Genomic DNA, 26,549 nt, shown 5'->3' on the forward strand with positions numbered 1-26,549 from the left:
ATGGTGACGTGCTTTTGAAGCGTTCACGGGAGTTCACGGGAACACGCGGGGGGCGGGAAGGTTAGCCCGGAGTAGAAGGAGTCAGGGAGGGAGTGGGCGGGGCCAGGCGTCATAATAAAGGGCGGGTTCAGGTGGCGCCCGCTGCTGGCTGACATCAGACCTCTCTGCTGCTTTGTGACAAGCTCGCGTCTTGGGGTTTGCGCTGCTGCTGACTCATTAACTAATCTTACAGCTAGTTTCAACTAGGCCCTTTCACCCTCCCAACCTGGTCCGGAGCCTGAGGGGAAGGGCAAGGCTCTCCGGTCATCTCCATTACCAAGGCATAATATTTGCATGACATTTGTTATTACTTTATAAACCACTACTACTGTTGCTTACTATTACCATCAGCAGAATGTCTGGCACATAGTAGGTGCTCAATATACACCGGGAGGGAGAGGAGAAGACATAAACTCAATGTTACGGGCTGAACTGTGCCTTCCAAAAATTCATATGTTGAATTCTTAACCCCTAACATCTCAGAATGTAACTATATTTAGAAACAGGGTCTTTGGGGGCTTGGGTGGCTCAGTCGTTAAGCCTCTGCCTTTGGCTCAGGTCTTGATCCCAGGGTCTTGGGATGGAGCCCTGCTTAGGGCTCCCTGCTCAGTGGGGACTCTGCTGCTCTCTCCCCACCCCCACCACTCCTGCGCGTGTGCTCTCTCAAATAAATTAAAAAATCCTTTAAGAATTAAAAAAAGAAGAAGTAGGGTCTTTAAAGAGGTAATTAACTTGAAAATGAGTTCATTACAGTGGGCCCAAATGCAATATTGACTGGTGTCCTTTTTTGTTTGTTTGTTTCAAAGATTTTATTTATTTATTTGACAGAGAGAGAGCACAAGTAGGCAGAGCTGGCAGGCAGAGGGAGAGAGAGAACAGGCTCCCCGCTGAGTAGGAAGCCCTAGGTGGGGCTTGATCCCAGGACACTGAGATCATGACCTGAGCTGAAGGCAGCTGCTTAATGGACTGAGCCACCCAGGGGCCCCGACTGGTGTCCTTTTATAAGAAGAGGAGATTAGGACACAGGCACAGAGGGGAACATCATGTGAACAAGAAGGTGGCTGTCTACAAGTCAAGGAGAGAATCCTCAGAAGAACGGAACACTGCAGACGTCTTATCTCAGACTTCTAGCCTCTAACACTGTGAGAAAATAAATTTTTGTTGTTCAAGCCACTCAGTATGTGGTATTTTGTTATAGTAATCCCAGCCAACTTATACAGCTGACTACACAGGACATATAGCTTCACTTTTAAGTAAATTTATTTTATTTTTTTCTTTTATTTATTTAAGAGAGAGCTCAAGCAGGAGGAGTGGCAGGCAGAGGGAGAGGGAGAAGCAAGCAGGCTCCCCACTGAGCAGGGGGCCTGATACAGGGCTCCATCCCAGGGTCCAGGGATCATGACCTGAGCCGAAGACAGATGCTTAACCTGATTGAGCCACCCAAGTGCCCCCAGTAAACTTATTTTAAATAAATCACTTTTCTGAAAACATTAGGGGCTCAGCATTATCTTTCTAGGGAAATGGACACACCTAAGTGACAGAGAAATAAGTACAATTGTTGAAAACAGTGGTTCTATACCAGAAACATCTGACAGTCTCTAGAGATATTTCTAGTTGTCACAACTGGGGAAGAAGGATGCTGCTGCTGGCACCTAGTGGACAGAGGCCAGGGATGCTCGTAAATATCCTACAACGCACAGTACAGACCCTCCACCCCCAAACAAAACATTATCCAGACCACAACACTAATAGAGCTGAAGATGAGAAACCAATGACATGCATTTCTTAGAGCGAAACTGAAAGACAATGAAGACTTAAAAGTTCTGGGTTTCTCTTTCCATTTGCAATAATTTGCAATATTGACAATTGAGGATGAAGGATATCTATGAAATTTATTTAAATTTTGCTTTAAGGCCAAATGATTATGAACTTGGGCTTTGAAGTTAGAGAGAGCTGGGTTCAAATTCAGCTCTGCAGCACTTATTCCTCTATGACTATGGACAAGTTACTTAACCTATTTATAAGTCCCAGTTGCCTCAGCTGTAAATTGGGTGTAGGAACAAAACTTACCATATAGGGTTATTGTGGGAATTAAATTGATATAATGCATTCAGTGTTTAGCAGTTGTGCCTAGCACCTGACAATTAATCAGTCAGACTCCAACTGTCTGGAAGTTCAAATATTTAAAAACCAAAAGTCTCTGCCAATTACTCAGTATAAAACCCCAAAGGAGAAGAAAAAATCAGGCTTCATTTGTCTATCATAGGATGGTTCCCACATTTGACTGATCATCACAATCATTTGGAAAGAGGTGAGTCATGGGGACATCTGAGGGAAATGACTACCGGTCAGAGGACAAAAACCCGGAGCGGGAGCATGCTTAGCATGATGTGAAATGTTGGGGTTCAGGAGCGAACAGTCAAGGAAAAATTCTTGAGCTGTCCTCTGTGTAAAAAGGGTGGTTTTATTAAAGCATGGGGACAGGACCTATGGGCAGAAAGAGCTGCACGGGAGTTGTGAGGAATGGCTGATTACATAGTTTCAAGTTGGGAGGGAGTTAAGGATAGCGTAAGTCTCTAAGGAATTTGAAAGCAAGATTTCCAGGACCTTGAGGGACTAGTTGTTGTTAGGAAAAGGTCTTTTACCACTATCTAGTAAAACCTTAGTCATGAGACCCTTCAGATGTATATCAGTGGGCCGTATGTTTGGAGGATGATTGCTAACATATATCTTGGTGGGGCAGGGGGTAGAGAAAAAGGAAGTTTCCAAAAGGATTTTTGGAAGGATGCTGGAGGTCTGGTTAATGTCAAGTTAAGGTTGTTTTTTGCCTTTAGCAAAGTATTAACGTTGAGGCAGTTGAGTTCCTGAAGGAAGGTCACTCTGCCTGTCTCAAGTACGTGTCAATGGGCTGTAAGTTATAAGGAAGTTTAATTTTTTTCATCTGCCTTTGTTCTCCACATCAGGCATATTCAAGAAATAGCAAGAAGGCTAACATGGCTAGAACGCAGTAAGCCAGGGGGAGTTTGGGCAGATGAAATCCTAGAGGCAAAGGGGACCAAATCACTTGTCATAATTCTTGGTAGGTTTTGAACAGACCATTTCAGCTTCTGTATTAAGAACAGATTGTAGAGGGGCAAGGGAGGAAACGAACCATGCAGGACGCTACTGCAATTCTCCAAGCAAAAGACAGTGGTGACTTGGACTAGGGTATAAAGTTTCTTTGTGATGTGATGACAATGTTCTAAAATTAGATTATGATAATGGTTACATAACTTTGTAAATATACCAAAAAACAATGACTTATAGTCTTTAAATGGGTGAACTTTATGGTAAGTAAATTATATCAATAAAGCTGTTAAAAAAAAAAAGAACTGGGAAAATGGATGACCAAGGAGAAATGAAAGAATTGACTGACAAATGGTACTGAGAGCTTAGTTGAGATTAGAAGACATAAACTTGCAGTGGTAACAATTTGTATAATTGTATGGTTTTTTCCAACATTATCAGTTACTGCTCAGTGGGTACAGTATAAAGGCAAGGATGTAAGGAAGTTCAGGGTGCTTCTGAGGCAGAAGTTCAGGTGATCAACTCTAGGGCCATAAGGTTCAGCCTGGTAGCTAAGGAGCTAAAAAATGAGGATTGCCAGGGAGCCTGGGTGGCTCAGTCAGTTAAGCATCCATCTCTTGATTTTGGCTTGGGTCATGATTTCAGGGTTGTGAGATCGAGCTCTGTGTTGAGCCTCGTGTGGGCACCCCCCTCTAAATATAAATAAATAAATAAATGGTCACACACACACACACACACACACACACACACACACACAAAGAATGAGGATTGGGGTTGAAGGGTGGGGAGAAACCAAAGGGATAAAATTCAAATTCCTTAATATGACTTATTATTTCTGATGGTCTGGCCCCTAGCTCTTGAACCTTATGTCTTGCTTCTTATGTTTTAAATTCCATTCAGACAGAACTTTTTATTTTCTTGAGTGCCTCTAACTCTCTCTCTGCATTCCATTCTATTCTACCCTTCCTTCCCCTTTTAGGTTGCAGCATAATCATTGTTTTCTTAGAAGGTCTGCACTGCCCTGACCCTTAGGCAACTCTGCTATATATTCCTATAGCATCCTGCACTTCCTTTACCTACTTTGCTAGTGTCAATCAATTCTATCAATTTGGGGTGGATTAACAAAATTTAATATCTGGATCTACAAAGCTGCAGAAGAGTGACCATGGCAAAAATTGCTGCCCCACGTTGGCTTGTCTGAGGAGCCAGATGTTTTTCTAGATAACCATGGTAGGCTGCCTAATGGACCCCCAAAATGTCCATGTCCTAATCCCTGGACCCTGTGAATATATTATCCTATATGGCAAAAGGAATTAAGATTGCAGATGCAATTAATGTTGCTAGTCAGTTGACCTTGAGATGGGGAGATTATCCTGGATTACCTGAGTGGGCCAATCACATGAGTCCTTGAGAGTAGAAGAAAAGGTGGAAGAGAGGAGTCGGATTCATGTGAAGAGGACTCTACCCGCCATTGCTAGTTTTGAAGATGGAGTAAAGGGGCCACGAGGCAAGGAATGCAGCTAGCCTTCAGAAACTGGAAAAGGCAAGGAAACAATTCTCTCCTAGAGCTTCCGGAAAGGAATTCAGCCTGTCCAACACCTTGGTCCTAGCCCAGTGAGACCCATATTGGACTTCTCACCTACAGAACTGTGAGACAATGGATTTGTGTTGTTTTAAGTTGCCAAGTCTGTGGTGATTTGTTACAGCAGCAGAAAACAAGTACGGTAACAATCCTATGTTGCCTCTGTATAGTACCAAGTAGACCTTGAAGTTCCGCATCTTGACCTGAGTACCCAAACTAAACCAAGTGGATAGGCCCTGTTTTGGGGACTGTTTTGGGCTGAATTGTGTCTCCCTCCAAAATCATATGTTGAAGCCCTTACCCTTAATACCCTGGAGTTAATGTCTTTAAAGAGGTAGTTGAGTTAAAATGAGGCTGTTTAGGGTGAGGCCCTAACGCAATATGACTGGCATCCCTGTAAGAGGAAGAGACAGCGGAGGTGGAATGACCACGTGAAGAGGCAGCAAGGGGGTGGCCATCTGCAAGCCAAGGAGAGGCCTCAGAAAAACCCAGCCCTGCCGGCACCTTGATCTTGACTTCCAGACTCCAGAACTGTGAGAAAATAAATTTCTGTTGTTGAAGCCACCCAGTCTGTGGTATTTTGTTAGGGCGGCCTGAGCTGACGAATAAATACACCACCATAATATAAAACTACTAAAAATGTCAACGGGGAAGGAAAGGGCTAACTGTAGGCCTATAACTCATTCCCTCTCTACCAGGAATCGATGACCTCAATCAAATTTCCTTAAATGTGCCAATGATATTTACTAGCAGAAAGAAAACGAAAAGTCCTTATCTCTAAAATGCTTTTAGCAAGGCACATTTTGTAGAGATGGCTTATTGTAAAACATGGAATTTATGGATTGATGAAGCATGGTTGGCTGGAGAATGGGGGCTCATCATTTGTGTAATTAATGAGGTATAAAAAGGGGATGTTGCAAAACCAAATGACTCCCTTTGTTTAAGCAATGTCTCCACATTGTTCAGAAGGAAATTTGTCCTTTTAATTCTGAGTCCAAAATGTACCACAGTGAGGAAGAGAAAGGGTATTTTGGAGCTAAGTCTGATAATTTTGGACTTCTCCAAGAAAAGATTATTTCTCCTGTGTCTGGTGATCACTCTGTATCCTTTGAATCATTCACGAAGTTTGGTATTGGGTTAAGATCTATGACTCATGTAAGTCTGCTGTGACACTCTTTGGGCTAACCAAGACTTTGCATACAAAAATTATCTTGCACTTCTTAACAACTCAGAAACATTTCTGTTTTATGTTCTAACAATCCAGTTTGATAAATTTATACTTTGGATAGAATTTGACATTATGAAGAACTATCATATAATTGAAATAACCTGATAAATGACATACATGCATTTATTTGAAACTTTATTATATAAATTTTCATTTCTTTTAAAGATTACAAAACCTGTTCTGTGACAGGAATACAAGCAATATTGTTCCAGGATTATTCATGGATACATCTGAAGGAGCTTAGATTACACATTAATAGTATGATTTGAAAACTTCCCAGATTAAACTCTTAAGTAAAACAATTTAAAGTATTCAGTGATAATTAATCCTTTACAAGCATTTCATAATTATGGCAGCAGTGCCAAGCATCTGATGCGATTGAACCACCAATAAAAGGTACAATACATAGGAACTCATGATATGGTACCTTGGGCTTCTGGCATGCCTTACTAGAGAGAAACTAGTATAAAGTAAGATCAGGTATAATAGTAGAAAAATATTTGTGATTTTTTTTTCTTTTTTAAAAACTGTTTAAGTAGTTGCCCACCCCACTCCCACCCAAGGCCAAAAATGCAAAATAATTACATCCCTTAGGTGTATACCTTCCCTTTTGCTTAGGGTAAGAGTTAAGATAAACCTAATACATGTACATCATTTTAGGAATTAAAAACTCATCACCCATAATTATTAAGGATGCTAAGGAATGGCAATTAAAAAAAAAAGCTTTAGATGATAAACTACACGTACAGAAACACAAACCAAAACCTTTATCCTTATGCCCTTGCTTTGTATTTAAAGGTTCTACTTTACATACTTGTTTGAAAAACTCAGTATACAGTTCATTCAGTACTATAGTGATACTAGGAGTAAAGATTTTCACTTCCATTAGGTATTGAACTAATCTACTTAGAGAGACTATTACAGAGACTCTCCTCTCACATACGTTTACACATATTGTACTCAAATGGTATGTGCTCAAAAAGAGGTTTTCTTGAGGTTTGCATCTCTGAACTTAGTCTCTAAATTTTCCTTTCCACTAATCTCTATTCAATGTCATATACTTTGCTAGTTGCTCTGGGAGAAGTCATGGACATTTAAACAGCTTATCATGCACTTCAAGGTTATATGGCAAAATAATGAGGAAAGTGCCTTAAGAGGTAGGAAGTAGACTCTCATCCCAACCCTTGGTATGCCCTGTTATGAACAGTTAAAAGACTAGAATCAAAGTGGTAAATGTGAGACTGATAGTAATACAAGGCTTAAGAAAATTAAGTCGACTTAATTACTAGAATTCTTTGAGAACACTCAGTCACATTGGAACCAGTTACAAGTCACTTGACCACACAAAATACAGCAGTGTCAGAAGTACATAAAGCACACTGTAGATACAAATTCTTCTTGGCCATCCATATTTAGGTATTATCATTCTGTAGATTCTTCACTAGAAAAAGTGGTTAAGCGTGGCTCTGCAGAATACCACAGTCCCAAGAAAGCAAATTTCATTCCTTCATTAATTGGTCTCCACCAATGGTCACTTGGGGAAACCAGCAAAATGTAAGCAATCTGGAGGTGAAAAGAGGACTATTTTCACTAATTGAAATATAAATACTGAGTTAAGTCAACTTATCTGTCAATTAAATAAAAATGTATACATCTAGTTTGTGAGTCACATGGAGCCACCTTCCAGAGGGACAGAACTCTAGGACTAGATCAGAACCTCTTGGTTTAAGCACCAAGGGTCAACCATGGAACCCATCGTATTTCTTAAGCACAGAAAACAGACCTTTTCGAACTCTTTACATTCCTGAGATATCTGTCCTAATTAATGCCTTCACAAATCTCATAAATGCTCGATACCACCATGAGAATTTTCTCTATAAAATATGGTAAAGCAAGCTGGAAATATTTCAGTCATTCATAAAGGCTGGGAAGTAGAGAATATCAAAGCCACGTTGAGATTATGTATTGCTGACTTCCATGGTGATTAAGTACATCTGTACCATGGCTCCCAAATCTTGAATGCTTTTCTTGCTCTTATCCCAGGCTGGACCTACCCCAGTCCCTTTCCAACCCAATCCATTCTGCTTACTCATAAAGCCTTTGCACCCCTCTACCCCTTCAAGTCTTTTCCGGGCTGAGGGTGCAGGGCACAGAAAACAGGTCAGCCCCACCTCTCATAATGTCCCCTGACCCCCAAAGCAACCACTTCTTAAAATTAAGTGACTTTTCCCCACACATCAGCCTTGCAGCATCTTGATTCTGTGCCTTGTCAAAATCATTACATTTTTGGACTTTTGGGGTTGCTTGTGAATAAATGAATCTGTATCAGATCTGTTAAAGGTCTATTGTACTTAGAAAAAAAGACATCTCTATAAATTAGAAGGAGCTGAAATGACTTACATAAAAAATTAAAGGACAAAAACTTACCTTATCATCACTTGAAAGGGAAGATACAAAACACGTGGTAGTGTAATCCATATTTTTCAGCATGTGCTTGGAAAAGTTAAATGCAATCTACCATTCTAGATGTTATTTTGGATTACAGGCTAAGAGGAGGTTTGTAAAAGTGGCCTGATGGTTTAGTTCCTTCTATCACATTGAAATCACTTTAAACCTGAACTAAACCTTTCTGGGAGAAGCCCTGGGAACTAGGAGAACTAACTGGTGAAGGGCCCAGAGGAGCTGGACTCTGTAATTCATGAAAGGTAAACCCAGCGCAAGCACTACATTTAGAGCACAATCGTTGGCCAAGTCTGTCTGTCATAAGTCAAAGGCGATAGGAACATCAGGAACACAGATGAAATAAAGTAAGCTACTGAACTGCATTTTAGGCAAAAGCCTTCAGTTTTGTGAACATACGACTTGCTTTTCTCCAATAAAACTGGCAGCTGGAGTGGGCAAAGAAGGCAATATCTCTGAAAGCAATAAACTTGCCATTCATCTACTAGTAGAGTATTGTCCTAAGAAATATGTATTTTTTTTTTAACAACTCTGCTCCTGGTTGGGTGATAATATGAAGGGAAGGCAGCATGGTGTTATGAGGGAAAAAAACTGAATGAGAACTTAAGAATTCTAGTCTTTGCTTTGGGTCTCGGGTTCTTTACATGCAGTATGAGAAAGTTGGCCTAGATAATTTATAAGGATTTACACATTTACTTCTGGTTCTAAGACTATGATGGACAACACACCTAAGCAATAATGGAATAGCATCAGTGTCCGAAATTTGAAAATGTCTTTTTTTTTTTTGCCCAAAGTTACATTAACATTTTAAGAGCGACAAGAATTTGGGATGGTTGTAGTTTGAAACACTGATTAGAGGAGAGAGAGAAAGAAAGAAAAAAAGTTTTCTTTCCAGGCAATGGGAAGCAGTTTTTGATAGTTAGCATTCATATACTCAAGAATTTAAAAAAAATTTTCTCCATCTAGATCTTCTGAATCCCTCTTCCTATACATTTTTTTTATTTAGAAGATAAACTTACATTTGATTTCTATGCCATAATCATTTTGTGTCACTTAAGCAAAATTAATGTTATAGATTTTCCCTTTCTCTTTAGTTGCATAGAGGAGAAATTAAGGAGTAATAAGTGGCTTCTAAGACATTTAACTAAAGTACGCTTTCTTGGCTTTGTACTCTCAAAGACATATTTAAAGCTTCGGGCAGATAAAAACACTTCTGATGTAAATGGCTCACCACATAGCTAAGAAAGATCTGTTGGGCACATTCTTGATGAGGTTAAGTTAGGTCACTTTTTCCTTGTTCATGTTTTTCATATTACATATCGATGTACGCTAGATAGCTTGACCAAAATATAGGTAATAATGGATACAAAAGTTTCTTTAATCAAATATAATTGTGGAACCTACCCAAATTAGATGTAGATAATGAATATTATAAGCAGACCCATTGACCACTATGAAAGCTGATCATTTCTGAAGTTAAAGCAAGCATTATATGGCTATAAATCATCAGAAGGAATTCAGAAAACACTCAATGGTGAACATTCGCTTAGCCTACTTGAGCTATGATTTCAGGTGAGAACAGATACTGTTTGATCAAGAATGTTTTATTCCCTCAAATAAGTTTAAATCCAATTTCATAGAGGCTGGTGGCCTTTATTACATTCAAATTAGTGTTTAATATAGAACATTGTATGGGATAGAACTCGTTATGATTTACCTTTTTTCCAAAAAAAAGCATACTTTTCTTGTAGGTATACAAGAACAGGTATCCTGTTATTCATATGTTAAATTCTGCAGTTTCACCTATTTAAACATAAAAGATGTAATGGGACTTGGATGACCTGTTGTTAAATTTTCCTTTGCCAATCTCTTCACCATAAGTCTTAAAGGCCTTTGATGTATATTGGCAAAATCCCAAATTATATGCCAAATACTAAATATGGATACTATTCAAGATCAAAAGTGCAAGAACTATTTCCTTATGGAAAAAAGAACCCTAAGGAGTTGCAACGTATATGGACTAACTTCATAGGTGTACTCTTGATGTCATGCCACACACACGTGATAACTTTCTCTACCATAACAGCTCTCTAGGTTAGTCTGACAAAGCACCTGACTTTAAGAAACAAACAAATGAACGAACCAGTGAAACAGACATGGGGAAAGATATGTACATTTTGGAAGTATTACATTCAACAGCTGTTCCACAATCTGGCCATTTTTAGGGCTGTCCAACAATACTGTTAATCCAGGTGAACTATTTAACCAGATTTAATAGTCAATTGATTAATAATAATAGATTCCAAGTTAAACAAAGCATGTATACATTAAAGAAAGCAGTACAGAAATGTACTGTATATGAACTGTTTACAAAAACATACAAAATGTTGGATGGCACAAGGGATACAGTGCTAATAGAAACGGATTGTTTAAGCTAAGTGCTTAACATAAACTGTCCATCCCTATAACTAACAAAGAATATTTCAGGGACATGAAATATTTCCTATAAAAATAATGCTATATGGTGTAGAGTACTTTATTCAGTGTATTTTTAGGTGGTATTCATATGTTCATTATTCTTGTTGATTCAGTGAATATGTCTTCATCATGTTTCCATTTTCATTTCATCCGAAGCTCCAGGAAAATCTAACTTGCTAACAATCATTTAAAGCGAGAAGAGACGGAAGCAGGAGCAGCAGCAGGAGCAGCAGCATTATGGGTACCAGCTGGGACAGTGTGTGCTTGCAGGTGTCTCTCAGATATGTGCTACCTGTCGCCAGAACTTGTGCTATCAGCTTACACCATGGTACCAAATATCTCACTGAGGTCACTTCACAGGGCTGTGGAGGTGATTTTTTTAATACCTCTCCGCTGAGCAAGAGTAGAGCGGCCTACTGGTTCCAAAACTGGCGACTGATTACGGTTTAAAGCAGAATATGTAGCTGCCATAGCACCCTGAAAACAGGAAAGAGAGGTCACAACACAAATGACAGTGGGTAGTCACAAGTACACAGCATATGAAATGCAGATTTTTCTCCCTAATTTCTTCATATGAAAATTTATATAGATTTAATTGGGCTCATAAGGAAAATAACCATACTGGTTAAACCCTCTGATTTAACTAAAATTAAAGAGGCAAATGTGGGAGGCTGAACTTATGGATGAGAAAGAGCAGGGATGAGCTTATAACAAGCAGTCCTCACTTTACTCAGGACTATTCAACTTTTTGTTTCTTTGTAATCCTTTAATATAAGAGGCAGCAAAGCATGCTCTTTTGAAACTTGTTTTTGCCACTGCTGACAATCTCAAAGAGTTTGCTCTGGGTTTTGCATAAGAAAGAAAAGTGTAAACAAAAGTTATGAAATCCATAAGGCTACGTGATTGATAAATTCAGAAGTCATTCTTAAACTAGTTTTATCATATTTTGGCATGCTTTGACTTTTCCTTTTTGAAACCACTCGTTGTAATAGAATCTCACTTGAGAAATGGATGCAGGCTGAGCGAAAGGGAAAGGTGCTGTGGGCATGGAGAAGGAGGCTCACAGCTTCCTGGAGGACATGCAGAAAACAGCGCCTGAATGGGGCAGCTCACCTTGACTAGATGGGGTGCATCCTGTCTGTTTAGTTGGTATTGTGGCAGTTGGTCCCAGTGGACGATCCAAGGATGTCTGAGCACAAGGGCAGCAGTCAGTCTCTGATGAGGATCCACATGAAGCATCTTTGATACCAGGTCCTGTAATGGGAAGAAGAAGAAGAAGAAGAAAACAACCTTAAACTTTTCTGTTTGGTTTTCTATAGCACTTGATACTGGTCAGCATTCTTCCTTAGCTGCTATGACACTATTTTTATCTAGTACCAAACCTTAGGGTTCAAAGCAATTTGGTCAAGACAATTTCTTTTCTTTTCTTTTTTTTAAAGATTTATTTTAGAGCGAGAGAAAGAGAACGCAAGTGAGCATGAGCAGGGGGAGGGGGAGACGGAGAGGGAGATGATCTCAAGCAGACTCCTCGACATGGGGTGGGGCTCGATCCCACAACCCTGAGATCATGACCTGAGGTGAAATCAAGAGTTGGATGCTTAACTGACTGAGCCACCTTGGTGCCCACAACATGACAATTTCTTAAAAAGAAAAAAAATAAATAAATAAAAAGGGCAAAAACCTAAGTGTCTGTTTTCTCCTCCCTAACAGTAATTTTGGTACATTACAAAGAGTAAATTTACCACATTTATGTATCTTTAAGTACTTTGGCTCTTTTTTTACTGAGATATTCTGATTTTTCTACACTTTTGTAGGTTTATTTCTAAGTAATTTTCAGCTGTAGACTTTTTTGTGCTGCTGGTAGTAATGAAAAGCAGAACATAACTGTCCAGTAATAGGAATTTAATTGGAGAGCTCCAAATGCCCCCCCCAAAAGAGAAGAGTTTTTTTTTTTAAGTAGGCTACACGCCCAACATGGGGCTTGAACTCACGACCCCAAGATCAGGAGTTGCACGCTCCACCGACTGAGCCAGCCAGGTGCCCCAGATTAGAGTCATTTTTATTTTTTCCACTTCGTGGGCATCACACAGGCATTACTAAAAACAATCAGAAATACAGAGAGGCAGAAGAACATGAAGAACTCCCAGAATCCCATTCTTCCAGAGAAAATGCTTTCTAATGCGTTTCTATCCAAACGCTTTCCTATGCATGGAATATAGATCCATATAATTGCTAGTTTTACACTCTCCAAAATAACACAGTTGTGATTTACTTATTTTTATTTTTTTAAAAGATTTTATTTATTCATTTGAGAGAGAGACACACGGAGAGAGAGACAGAGACAGCACTAGCAAAGGGAGAAGCAGAGGCAGAAGCAAAGGGAGAAGCAGACTCCCTACTGAGCTGGGAGCTGGACGTGGGGCTCGATCCCAGGAACCTGGGATCATGACCTGAGCTGAAGGCAGATGCTTAACCATGTGAGCCACCCAGGCGCCTCCACAACTGTGATTTATAAAAGCCATCTACCACTTGTTTAATTTTTCATTCAAAATATATCTATTGAGTATCTATTAAAGGCCAGGTATTCTGGTAGGCATTGGGTATTTAGCAGGGAACAAGACAGAAATGAACTCTGACCTCATGAAGCTTTCAGGCAAGTGAGGGAGAAACAAAGAATCATTTACAAAGCAAACAGTAAGTTCTCTGATGGGATGAATAAAGGGGTATAGCTAGAGGAACACAAAGAGACACCTGACCTGAACAGGATTGGGTGGCTTAGAAGCGACTTTTTTAGAGGAATGTGAGACCTGAAGGATGAACAGTAGATGATTAGAGAAGGTGAAGAAGAAACAGAGCAATTTAGGGAGACAGAGTGGAAAAGCCCTCAGGGATGAGAACATGCCCCAATTAAGGAACTGAAAGGGAAGTAGTGAGGCTGTAACAAAAGCGCCAAGTAGAACGTGGCAACAGGTAAATGGGAAAGGTGAGACGGGACCAGACCATGAAGGCCCTTGTAAGCTACACTCGAAAATCTGGACTTTGTCTGGAGATAAGAAATCGTTTAAAGCAAAGGAGTGATGCAGTCAGGTTTGTACTTAGAGAGCTTACGCTCACTAAGTGTCTAGGAAGATGGATTGGAGGGTGCAAGCCTGAAGACTCCAATTTGAGACTGGCGAGAGATGATGGCTTCAGGACAGTATAAGAGATGGAGAAATATAGATGGTATTGAGGTACTTAAGAGAAAGAACCAACAGAACCTGGTGGCTGACTGGTATTGGGAATTAAGATGTTATTCCAAGTATTCCTCTGCTATTACTTACAGTTTCTTATGTTTAGTTATCATTAACAGCTAAGAACGGGAATAAGCCACTGAACAGAATTAGAAATACAAAGTGAAACAATTAGGAACTCCCCTTCCAAATTCTTAAGGTGGGAAAATGTGCTTCAAGTACATAAAAGGTTGCAAAACTGCCCAGGGGCACAACAAAACTATTCCTTCCATTGGTCTCATCACTCTGCTCAGATAAGCTCATTCGTGCTCATGGCTTTAGCTACTACAGAGGATGACAACTCCTAACTCCACTGTCCACCCGAGACTTCACTCCTAAGATCTGCATCCGTATAGCCAGTTGCCTAATGGACATACATCACTTAATTATATATCACAGTCACATTTCAAATTCTTAATGTCCACATCTGTAATCATCACTCCTCTCAAAACTACTTCTTTTGTGTTCTACATCTTGGTGAAGGACACCACTACTGACTCATTTGCCTGAGGTGGACATATGGACTACACACTTACTACCTGCTTTTCCCTTGCTTCTTTTTTCTTCCTTTCTTTCTTTTTTAAGATTTTATTTATTTATTTGACAGAGAGAGACAGCCAGCGAGAGAGGGAACACAAGCAGGGGGAGTGGGAGAGGAAGAAGCAGGCTCCCAGTGGAGGAGCCTGATGTGGGGCTCGATCCCAGAACGTTGGGATCACGCCCTGAGCCGAAGGCAGACGCTCAACGACTGTGCCACCCAGGCGCCCCCTTGCTTCTTTTTTCTTTAAAGATTTCTTTTGAGAGGGAGAGAGAGGGAATCTCAAGCAGACTACATGCTCAGCACGGAGCCCAATGTGGAGCTTGATCGGACGACCCTGAGATCATGAGCTGAGCTGAAACCAAGAGTCAGACGCTTAATCAACTGTGCCACTCAGGTGCCCCTTCCCTGCTTCTTATGTACATTTAACCACTAAGTCTATTTTGCCCCCTAAATTTCTCTTTCATTTGGCTCAAATCCTGCTACAACTGCTCTAGTTTAGGTCTTCATCATTTGTGACCTGAAATATTGTAAAACCTTACAAGTAAAACCCCTAATATTAGGTCAGTGAGGACTGAATGAAATAATGTAGGTATAAGTGTTAGCACAGTCCTTGGCACATAAGTGCCCAGTGAATTGTAGTGATGGTCCCGTTCTTCTCAAAGCTACATACGACACATATGGCCCATATGACTGATGACATTCACATGTGCAACTTGCTCTTGAGACAACACATCAGATTGATAGAATCCTCCTTCCCAATTTTGTGGGTATTCACTGTACCATATAAAGCTTGCAATCTCAAGTCTTAACTGGACAAATTAGCAAAAGTTATCAGTAATAACGTGATATTTATAAGTAAGGCTCTGAGTCAGATCCAATTTTTTGTGCTCTATTTTTATCTCATCCTCACCTGTCTTTCTCTTTCATTCAAAAAAGCATTATGGAATTCAAGTCAATGAGAACCAAATTATCAAAATTAAAGCAAGTTAAGGTTATATCTATAATTTATTTAAAAAGCAGGCGATGGGTAAGCTCTGATACTTTACATGGTGACATTACTTAATATGTCTCACAACTCATCATGACAACTGCTGGCAGACTCCAGAGATAAGAACTACTGCTCTACAGAATAAACTTGAAAAGGGAAAATCTGATCCCTACAATGCTTAATATTTTCCAATAGTTCTCCAACACCTAGAATAAACCTGAAATCCTGAGCATAATCTAATCTACAAAGCCTTTTATAATTTGGGTTCATCAGCTACCTTCTCACGTGTACCCTGTACTAGTCGCAACAAACTGTGTGCAGCAACCTGGAGGCATTCTGCCATTTTCAGGCAGTCCTGACCACAAATAGCATGTGCTGCTCCCTCAGCCTGGGATGGGATACATCCTTCTGCTCCCTCAAGCTGCCAGGAAAATCCCTTCACTGCTTCTGGAAAGCTTTCCTGGAAATCTTTCCGACAGAGCACCATCTGTGAAGTTCTTTAACACAAAAAATGTACCACTGTAACAGCACATGTGACACGGTACTGTATACTTTTCACCATCTCCCAACTAGACTATGAGCTTCCTGAGATCAGGAATTCTATCTCGGTCACATCTTTGATCCCTGGACCTTCACATATTAAGCATGTCTTAAGTGCTTAATACATGGATTAAAAAGAAATCCCAGAAAAAATGAATCATCTGGTTTAAGAAATGTTATTGTTAAAAAAAGGGAAACGCTAACATTTCATTTTAAATCAGTTACGAAGCCATATATCATCTATGCAGACATTAAATTAGTTAACAGAGGCTTCATCCCTATGCCAAAGATATCAACCTACATTTTTGAAATACCCTATTTACTTATGCAATCATCTCAACTTGGGCTTCCACCTCTAAGAGAAATCAGCAAGCACTTTTACCAGTATGTATCTTCTTTATCTCCTCTATGTTTTTCTTATTCAGAAGTGGAAAACTTTGCTCTTTTTTTTTCTTTCTAATTTTTAAATTTTTCACTCTTCTTTTTAAAAGAGCATTTTCTATGAATAAAGTAAAACTAGAGCAGAGTTGGAAAGCTAGCCTGCCAGAGGATAGCAGATCTTCCAGTGAGAAAGGCTTTTCAAATGGATTTCAACCAGACATTACAAAACTATACTACCGTTTACTGTGAAAAAGATGACACCCTTTTCTACATAATATGGACCAAAAATAGAACATGTGCAGTTATTCTAGGGTACCAATGCTTTGGAACCAACTGCTTAATTTGAAGTACCCACATGCTCCTGGTATGTAACCATGGACAAATTCACACAAAAATTTCTGGCCTTGGTTTCCTTCTGTGAAATGGGGATACTACCACCTATTTTACAGGGTTTAGATGAGGATTAAATGGGATGACTTAGGTGAGGTGCAGTGTGAGGCAAAGAACAGACACACAAATCATGAAGATTACCACCATTATTATTATTATTATTTTGGTTAACAGATTTATATTTTTTTCTTCGAAAATTTTATTTAAATTCTAGTTAGTTAACATATAGTGTAATGTGGGTTTCAGGAGTAGAATTCAGTGATTCATCACTTACATACAATACCCAGTGCTCACGACAACAAGTGCCCTCCTTAATACCTCACCCACCTAGCTCATCCCCCATCCTTCCCTCCACCAACCCTCAGTTTGTTCTCTATTGTTAAGAGTCTCTTATACCACCATTATTATTCATCATGTTTGTCAGTAAGTAGTTTTAGATGTATAGATAATAAAGCCAAACCAATACCTTCTGGGAAACAAAATAATTGCTCCATTTTTGAGTTCAAGTTATTTGGTAACATCACTTCAAAATAATACTTTATTATTTTTTTTTCACCAGGGATTATGAAAAATTATTTTCTCAAAAGCTTATAATAGGAAGCCATACTTACCTTTGCTGTGTCTGAAACAGAATTCCAGTAACCACCACTGAGTGAGAATTTTCCACTGCCTATCCGTGCCAATATTTCCTCTGGTGTATCATCAGGGCCATTTGCAAATGGGGTGTAACTAATTTATAATGAAATTAAAATGTTAATGAATAAAATTTCTTTTTTGGTTGGTAATCTTCACATTAATATTTGCAGTGTCCAAGAGTACTCCAGTTAATTTAATTAATGTAATACTTTATTGAAATCTCCTAAAGTGAGAAATATCAACATCACGAAGCTCCATAAAGCACCAGGTCAAGGTATAAGCTATGAAATATTATTTAGACTTAATATATGATAATATAAATATTTTAAGATATGACACATTAGAATAAAATGTGTTTTTTTAAAGATTTTATTTATTTGACATAGAGACACAGTGAGAGAGGGAACACAAACAGAGGGAGAGGGAGAAGCAGGCCTCCTGCTGAGCAGGGAGCCCGATGCGGGGCTCGATCCCAGGACCCTGGGATCATGACCTGAGCTGAAGGCAGACTTTAAAGGCTGAGCCACCCAGGTGCCCCTAGAATAAAATGTTTAAAAATAGTGTATGTTTACAACATAAGAGCACAAAAAAGGTATGGAAAAAATCAAGTTAAGACCTTAAGACATTAACAAATGGTACATTATAGAAAATCAGTAATGATATAGTTATAAATGTGGTAGAGAGAGAGAGAGAGAGATACACACACACACACACAGAGGACTGTATTATTAGATAACATGAGAAAACACAAAAAGAAAGATATTACAACACAGAGATTAAAAAATAAAACTAGATAATTTGAACAAAATATTGATGAATAAATGCTTACAACATATGGTCCACTCACCCAGTAAGCATTGTATAGAGGAGGACACCAAGACTCCATATATCACAAGCAGCATCATAGCCTTGTCGTTTTAAAACCTAGAAAAAGTAAAAATTAGTATTAACACACTACTGTTTAGAGATTTGAATGGGCTGTGAACTGCACTATCTTCTAAATTAATGTATTTAAGAAAAACCTTAACAGAACGTGATTAACAAACAAGGCAACATATTAATCCTATTCTACAACATTCTATAACTAATAATTCATATATATATATATATATATATATATATAAATTTGATTTTGGTATTTGAATTAGCATTTACTGAGTGCTGCCATGGCATATAGAGGACTATAAAATAAGCTGAAGGTAAGTTTCTTCTTCTTCCCCCTGGTTCCCTCTAAGTTTCTTATTTAAATAAATTTATATTCATTTTGTATGAGGCTGCAGAAGTGGTTACATAAAACAGTACTTTGAGGAACACATATAAAAGTACAGATGATATAATGGAAAATTATACTTTTACTTATATAAAATACGATTCACTTGAGCATTTAGTAATCACCAACTATTATCGGGCACAAACAGTGATAAATATAAAACACTCTTGTTTCCTTAAGAAAATTAGAATATGGCAGGGGAAATAAACATATATATAGTTAATAATTCAACAGGGTAAGTATTATAACAAAATTATGCCTAAAGTGCTATAGGTATGATGATGAGGAAACAATTCAATTATTTTTTGTTTTTAAAGATTTATATATTTTAGAGAGTGAGAGCAAGAGTAAGAGGCGGGGAGGGGCAGAGGGAGCAGGAGAAAGAATCTTGAGCAGACTCCCCACTGAGCATGGAGCCCGATGTGGGGACTCAATCCTATGACCTTGAGATAATGACCTGAGCTGAAGTCAACAGTTGGATGCTTAACCGACTGAGCCACCCAGGCACCCCGAAACAATTCATTCTTGATATAGGGAGGGAAGACAGGCTATGGGGCAGCCTGCTTGTACTGGGCCTATAAGTAAGAATTGAGGAGGCAAAGGGAGGAGGTGGAAGAGAGCAGAGGACACTCAAAGGGCAGAGGCAAGAGACCAGAGCATGCTTAAGGACACGCAAGGATTTAGTGTGGTCAGATGTCCAGGTAGGGGGACACTAGAGAGAACGAAAAAGGGCTTTTATAAATATCTTGTTAAGGATTTAAAATATTTTTCCTGTAGGCAATATGTGGTCACTGAAGCATAAATAGGGAAATATAAATAAGTACATGCGCATACCAAAAGGATAACTCAAGGTATAGAGGAAATGCTGACAAGAAGACAGACTGGAAACAAGGCCATTTGATAGGAGGCAATTTGTAGCAAACTAAGTGAAAGGCTATGAGGAATGACACTAAGGCAGAACATGGAGAGAAAAAGATGTAATGATAAAATAGGAAGGACTTAGTAGAGATGGGATGTATAGGATAAGGGAAAAGGGAAAAAGGGTCTAAAATACTCAGGAATCAGAATGGAAAGAGTCTGGTGACTGACCGGACGTAGAAAAATGATGGAGAAGGGGGATTTCAGGAGGACTTCCAAGTTTTAACTTGGACGACTAAGTGGTGAATCTGAGACAAAGAGTTAAAAGGTCAAGTCTCAGGAGAGTTTAATCATGGACGGTTTCCTGAAGAAGATGAATTTAGAGGCTTTGACGCAAAAAAGGTTTTGAAACAAAAAACATTAGGCTTTGAAGCAAAAACATTCCAACATGCCAAGGCAAAACGGCTACATGGCGATTTCCAGAAACAGAATGCTTGTCTGAAGCAGGAAACATTTCATGAGGAAAAATGAGATGGCTAGATGAAGTGACCATGCTTGGACACCAATATGTGTCAGAAGCTGTGGCTACGTGGACAAACAAGCAAAAAGTCTGTCCCTCATTAGTTCTAGTAACACCAGGAGAACAGGTGCAAGTAGTTTATTTAAAAGTATTACTTTATATCTCAAAAGTAACAAAATTACAAAAAGTTTAGAAAATAGAGGGGGGAAATTCAGCTCTATAAACCAATTGTCCTAAGTTACCAACTATTACCGGTTTTTTGTGAAATATCTAATGGTAAAAGCATAGACTTTGCAACCATATTGCCTGGGCTTAAATCTCAATCTGACCTCAAATTACATAACCTCTCACTGCACCTGGTTCCCTGTAAAGCTTGAAAAAAGGTCTTACTTCACATAGTTATAGTGAGAAAAAAAATATTACATGTAAATTCTATTTGTGAGGATGAAATCAGCTAAAACATGTGACTGGCACGTAAGCCCTATATTAGGGTTAACTCTAATTTTTTATTACGTAGTTCACAGTTACTTTTTTTTTTAACACAGTTGATAATAAAAAGGCAAGAAATCTTGAGGGCAAGGCAGTGGATTTTAGATTTGCTACAGTGGGGAACCAAAATTTCTTAGGAAAAGAAGCAACTTGATCAAAGCAGTGCTTGAAGACTTCAATAACTCTGTAGCTCTTCTGTGGAATGATCACAGAACGAGAGAGCGAGCAGGGTGCAGCTAGGCTATGGGAGTCATTTTGGCCGTGGTGAGGGAAGCAGGGGCTAGGACAGCAGTTCTGTGAAAGGAAGAACTTAGAACTGGTCTTAGGGGATAACAGAGGTGGTACCTAGTTACGTAGCTAAAGACAAGAAGAGACCATGATGCTTTAGCCTCAGAAATACAGGCAGATGGTGACAAAGCCAGGAAATTAGAAGGATATGAGGAAAGGATGAGAATAAGCTAGTTTCCATTTAATTCCATGTGCTCACAAGCATAAAAGTGTCAGTGATAGTAGACCGCTACAGATGTGTGATTATGTAGAAAGACAGAGGCAGAGCAAGAAAAGGATTATAGTGGACTAAGTAGTAGGGGGCTGAGGACAGGATGAATTACCAACAGAAGAAAAAGAGCTGACATTTTAATTAGTTGTTTGGTAAGCCTTCAATGAAACAACTACTAACTATTCTGTATTAAACACAACAAATGAGTTTTTAAATATACTGAAATACTGGAAGCAAACAATTTTTTTTTTAAAGATTTTATTTATTTATTTGACAGAGATAGAGACAGCCAGCGAGAGAGGGAACACAAGCAGGGGGAGTGGGAGAGGAAGAAACAGGCTCACAGCGGAGGAGCCTGATGTGGGGCTCGATCCCGTAACGCCGGGATCACGCCCTGAGCCGAAGGCAGACGCTTTAACCGCTGTGCCACCCAGGTGCCCCTGGAAGCAAACAATTTCACAATTACCTCTGGTGCAACAAAATTTGCAGTGTAACAAGGAGTCATGAGAAGACCGTTTTCTGCTCTTAGCTGTTTGGCAAAGCCAAAATCACAAATTCGAATAGATTCTGGATTGCCAGATTCATCCACATAAAGAATGTTGCTAGGTTTCAAGTCTCTGTGAACCACCTAATTGAAATACAAATCAAAGAGGTACATTAACAATACATTTCCATTATGGAAAACTCTTTATTCACAAACTGTCAAGCATGGTACTTAACAAGACGATGAGTGCTGACCTTTAAATTACCTCATTTTAAAATGCTGATAATGTAAGTATAACTCTCTAACACAGAACTGGGGCAAGGAGAGGAGGAAGAAAAAACAGTATGTACGTCCCTCCTCTTTGTCCAATTGAGTAAGTGGGTTAAGGCAAAATGCAAATAGCAATAATATCTGTCTCTAGGTTATTCATTCATTCAACAAATATTTACTGAATGCCTATCATGTGCCAGGGTATTATATAAGGAGCTGTAGATCCTATGCTGAACAAGACCCGTAAGATCCTTGCCTTTCCACACTAGGAGCTTACACAGTAGTGGGGAAGGCAGAGAAGAAGCAGGTGAGAGATGGGTCTCTACAGGAGGTACCATCTGATCCAAGACTTGAAGAACAGAATGAACAAGCCAGAACAGTCGGGGACGGTCATTCTAAGTAGAGGGAACAGCATGTATGATGGGTGTATACAATAAACATGTGCCCACAGGCTCAACGGAACAGCCATGGGGTTTAGGAGTAAAAAGGGAAAATAAAATCCATACTTCAAGTATTGCCTATTTGATATCCAAGTGACAATGTCACACATACAAAAAGATATCGTTTCCTTCAGAGTTCTGTATTATTTTCCCCCTTTAGTTACCTACTTGAATATTTCTCTTTCATAAGCCTTCTGACATTCCTTATTAGACTAATATGTTTCATCTACCACCAAATTCTGAGTCTAGATTCTAATCAATCACCTCAGTTTTAGTTCCTAACATTGAGAACATTACTTCTCCAGACCATATGAATAACTAATTACTCCTGAGGCAATGGGAAAAGAACAGAGAAGACTCAGATGACCGCAAAGTCATCAGTTCTTCAGTGAATACAGAGTCCCACTAATTTTGAGCTAGTGTATTAGGCGAATCTCGACCAGCTAGAAGTCAAGAAGCTCTAGGATAAAATTAATACATTCCACTTGGTAGCTTCTAGGAGCAAAGACAAACAAAATGAGAATAATGTACTGAAAATAAACTCCTGAAGAAGTAAGCTCTTAATTTCCTTTTATAACTGAATACAATCCATGATTCTTTTTGGTTTTGCTTCTAAACTTGCAATGGATCCAGTTCTCAAGAGTACAGAGTGGCCTAGCAAAAATGGCGATAGGTCTTCCAGGTCAGAAGACCTCATTTGCTTTTTCATGGGAAGCATAAGAATTTAATATAAACAAGTCAGGATCTCAAAGCATCACTTTAAGCTCACTGGGAGAAGTTTATGTAGAGGAAGAAGAGCAGAATAAGCTAATAACAGTTATTTTCCATTAACACATAAAGTAACTTCTACTTTTTAAATTTATTTCAAACATTAAGAAAAGGTAAATAAAGAAGAAAAGGTATGTGTGTGTATGTATATGTGTGTGTGTGTTTGTGTATGCGTGTGTGTGTGTGTGTGAGTATAAAATGTTAAAAAGACTTACCCCTTGTGCATGAAGATATTCAACAGTTTTGGTTATAGTAAACAGGACAGCACTGGCCTCTCTTTCAGAGAAAAATTTCTGTCTAAGAATTTTATCCAGCAATTCACCCCCTTTCATAAGTTCTGTCACTACATACACATATTTTCCATCATCATATACCTGTAAAATTCAACATCAAAGTGTAAAAAATTATTTGAAGTTTTACATGTGCTCAGAACAAAGTTTAGCATATTCAAAAGAAATTAAAACTCATTTTATAGTCAAGGAAAATTTTACTTATCACAACCAATAGAGGGTATAAAATCTGCAAACCATTTTATACATATAAGAATATTAAAATACAAATTGATTAGAATGAACGTCAGCAAAATAAACTGTAATTTCCTTCTATGAAACATAAGTCATGGCAATCAAAGTTTAACTATGGGAAGCGTATATCAAGAGGCACTGGACTTTTGCTCTCAGTGTTTGTTTCTCTTGATCTTTCTATCTACCGGTGACAGCAGAGACTGGTATAAAGACACATGCCTATAATCTTCCTGGAACTTCTACAATTGCAGAACAGTATTTACAAACACAGTACAATAAATTATTCTGGTTTTGGATTAAACTGAAAGACAAGTTTTGGCAAGAATTAAGTAGGAAGATTAAGCAGCAAAAAGAAATTCCATCTAACCACATAGAAGCATACCAGTTTACTCCTAACGTAGAAATAGAAAGCTCATTGTAATTTTGGATTTCTATTCCAGGCACTCCCGAACTGAAATAACCCCTTTATTAAACTTCAGCCTCTTTTATTCCCCCTCACCACAGGGTTAGTGCACACTTTTATTTAGTTCCATAGGAGGTATCGTGTGCTGAGGCCCCCAAAATGGAGAAAACAAGGTACCCGTCCTCAACGTTTTTATTCTAGTAGAGAAAAACAGACATAGAAACAAGAATTAAAAAAAAACGTTGGAGATGCTGCAATAAAAGTAGGGAAAATTTTAGAGACTTCGGAATATGAAATGAAAGAAGGAGGAAAGATGTGGAAAACAGTGATAGCTTAGGGAGCTTAGAAGGCAAGGATGAGAGAAAGTATTTTCTATACCTCCTTTTTGATTTACTTGGTTGGATTCTTGGAGGTTATATCAAAGAGTCACTTAAGTTACACAGTTTCACATTTAAGGGACTAAGCTAACATTCTCCTTCTAACAAGCAGCGGCGATGAATTAATCTGAGGAAATTGGGAGTTTTGGTTACAAAGAAGGGAGAATGAACTTTGGAATTCATGAAATCTCAGAGATGAAAGGCGAAAGGTACCTTAGAAGTCCTCTGGCTTAGCTGGCCACAGGACACATCAGGTCTACAACCCAGATACAGCCTTTGAGCCTATGTGAGCACCATCAGCAAGAGAAGATTTAATGCTGTCTGGGGAGTTCACACCCTTTACCAACAGCTCTGTTATGATAAAAACCACAGGTAGCAAGGAGAGGATACCTTACTTGTCTGGGGGTGTGGTAATGTGGTAATGTGGTAAAGCAGGACAGGCTTCCTGGAGGAAGTAATGTTTTAGCGAAGTTTTAGATGCACGGTAGTTAGCCAGGCAAAGAAGGGAAGTGATGGTATTGAGGATTGAAAGATAGAACAGGATGAGAAAAGGAGGGGAGTTTAAAGTGTGCACATAGTGGAGCATGGGATGGGAGAGGAAGTGTGATAACCACTGCAGACAGAGGAAGGCAAGGACTGGAGGTGAGGGGGGTTATGAACTGTAGGCACGGGAGTAATGTGGCTATGTACAAGTGTTTGCTCTCTCTGGCAGTACTGTGGAAGACAGTTTGGGGAGTCCATGGAGCATAAGACTAGTCAGTCCCTAATACTAATTAATACACAAATGTTTTAATAAAGATATTAAAAGCAATAATGTCAGCAACACTTTTCCTCTTAAAGCAAAAGTATAAAAATTAACTATATAAACAGGTTTTTCTTTATAACTGAAATTATGCTATATATGTTGTCCTTCAGTCAATTTTTTTAAAACTCACTCTTATTCAGTTCTTTGTTTACCACATGATGTTTGAAAACATTCCAAATATGAGCTGGACAACTGATTCAAATGATCGGAGTTCAAGAATCTACTACTTACATCCTTTAGAGTAATGATGTTTGGATGCTGTCCATAACGAAGAAGAATTTCAATTTCTTCTGTTGGGTCTCTCTTGCTTTTATCAATAATCTAAAAGGCAAATATTTATCACAAAATCTCACGAACTATTAAGGTCACAAACCTTAAGTATTTACACCTATAGACTTTAGGTATTATCTTATATAAATACTGGACATATGAGCCATTTATCAATCAGTTTTTATTCAAGTACCTGGCCAAACTGTCTAATCTAAATTTGAAAGCCAGTCTAAGTTTAGGACTTTCTAAACACTCAAAAACCTCAAGAAAAGGTACCAAGAATGTCTTAAAACCTTGGAAACTCAGTCAACTTCTAACCCCTATCAATACAGATAATTAAGAACAAGATGTATCTATAATACCACCACTAGCATCTCTTTATTGAATTAACTTCACTTCCTTTAATAAAATGCTTCAATGGAATAACCCATTAGTTGTAAGCTACTTATAAAAAATTAATTAACAGCTAAGTAGAACAAGCTTATTTTTGAAGCTAGGCAGAAAGCTAAGCAGAAACCCACACCTAGAATTTTACTTGGCTAGTGTTAAGTTTAATTATTATAATAAAGCTCTTTAAAATACTAATGTAGCTTTCCAACCCTTTTATGTCAGCTGCTTCTTAAAAATACACCTCCTAATGTTTTAATCTGTTAAAGTAAATTATATTTTTAAAAAGACAAGTTCGGCTTTCATTTTGTCCAGAGGGTAGTCTGAAACAAATTTTGTGACCTTCATATTTTCAATTTTAAAAAAGCTTAGTAATTAATGTATGCAATAAATATTCAAATGCTCCAGCAGTCAGGGAAAGAGCTCACAATTCACAGTATGAGCCAAATCTGCTCTCTGAAATGGATTTAGTTGTAAAACAGTTCTGTATGTGGAGAACAGGGAATACAAACATTAGGTGTACACTGTAATCAAATGCAAATGACAGTATGGAATTAGGCAAATTAATGATTAAAAGGAAAGGTATA

The 26,549-nt window shown here is 38.6% G+C and overlaps 1 protein-coding gene across 9 annotated transcripts in view; it reads right to left on the bottom strand.

The window, feature by feature from the left end:
* Positions 1-6,033: 6,033 nt before the first annotated feature.
* The window catches only part of RPS6KA3 (ribosomal protein S6 kinase A3), a 111,218-nt gene continuing 90,702 nt past the window's right edge, over positions 6,034-26,549 (bottom strand). For all 9 annotated transcript variants that reach the window (XM_048213396.2, XM_057310514.1, XM_026480206.4 and 6 more), the window contains 7 exons: positions 25,537-25,626; positions 23,412-23,570; positions 21,701-21,862; positions 18,446-18,522; positions 17,574-17,691; positions 11,967-12,107; positions 6,034-11,330 (listed from right to left, as the gene is read on the bottom strand). In XM_048213396.2, the coding sequence (XP_048069353.1) occupies positions 11,208-11,330; positions 11,967-12,107; positions 17,574-17,691; positions 18,446-18,522; positions 21,701-21,862; positions 23,412-23,570; positions 25,537-25,626 (870 nt within the window). In that variant the 3' untranslated portion in view covers positions 6,034-11,207. The remainder of the gene's footprint in view (positions 11,331-11,966; positions 12,108-17,573; positions 17,692-18,445; positions 18,523-21,700; positions 21,863-23,411; positions 23,571-25,536; positions 25,627-26,549) is intronic.

This window comes from Ursus arctos, chromosome X, assembly GCF_023065955.2.
Source record: "Ursus arctos isolate Adak ecotype North America chromosome X, UrsArc2.0, whole genome shotgun sequence".
NCBI classification, from domain to species: Eukaryota; Metazoa; Chordata; class Mammalia; order Carnivora; family Ursidae; genus Ursus; species Ursus arctos.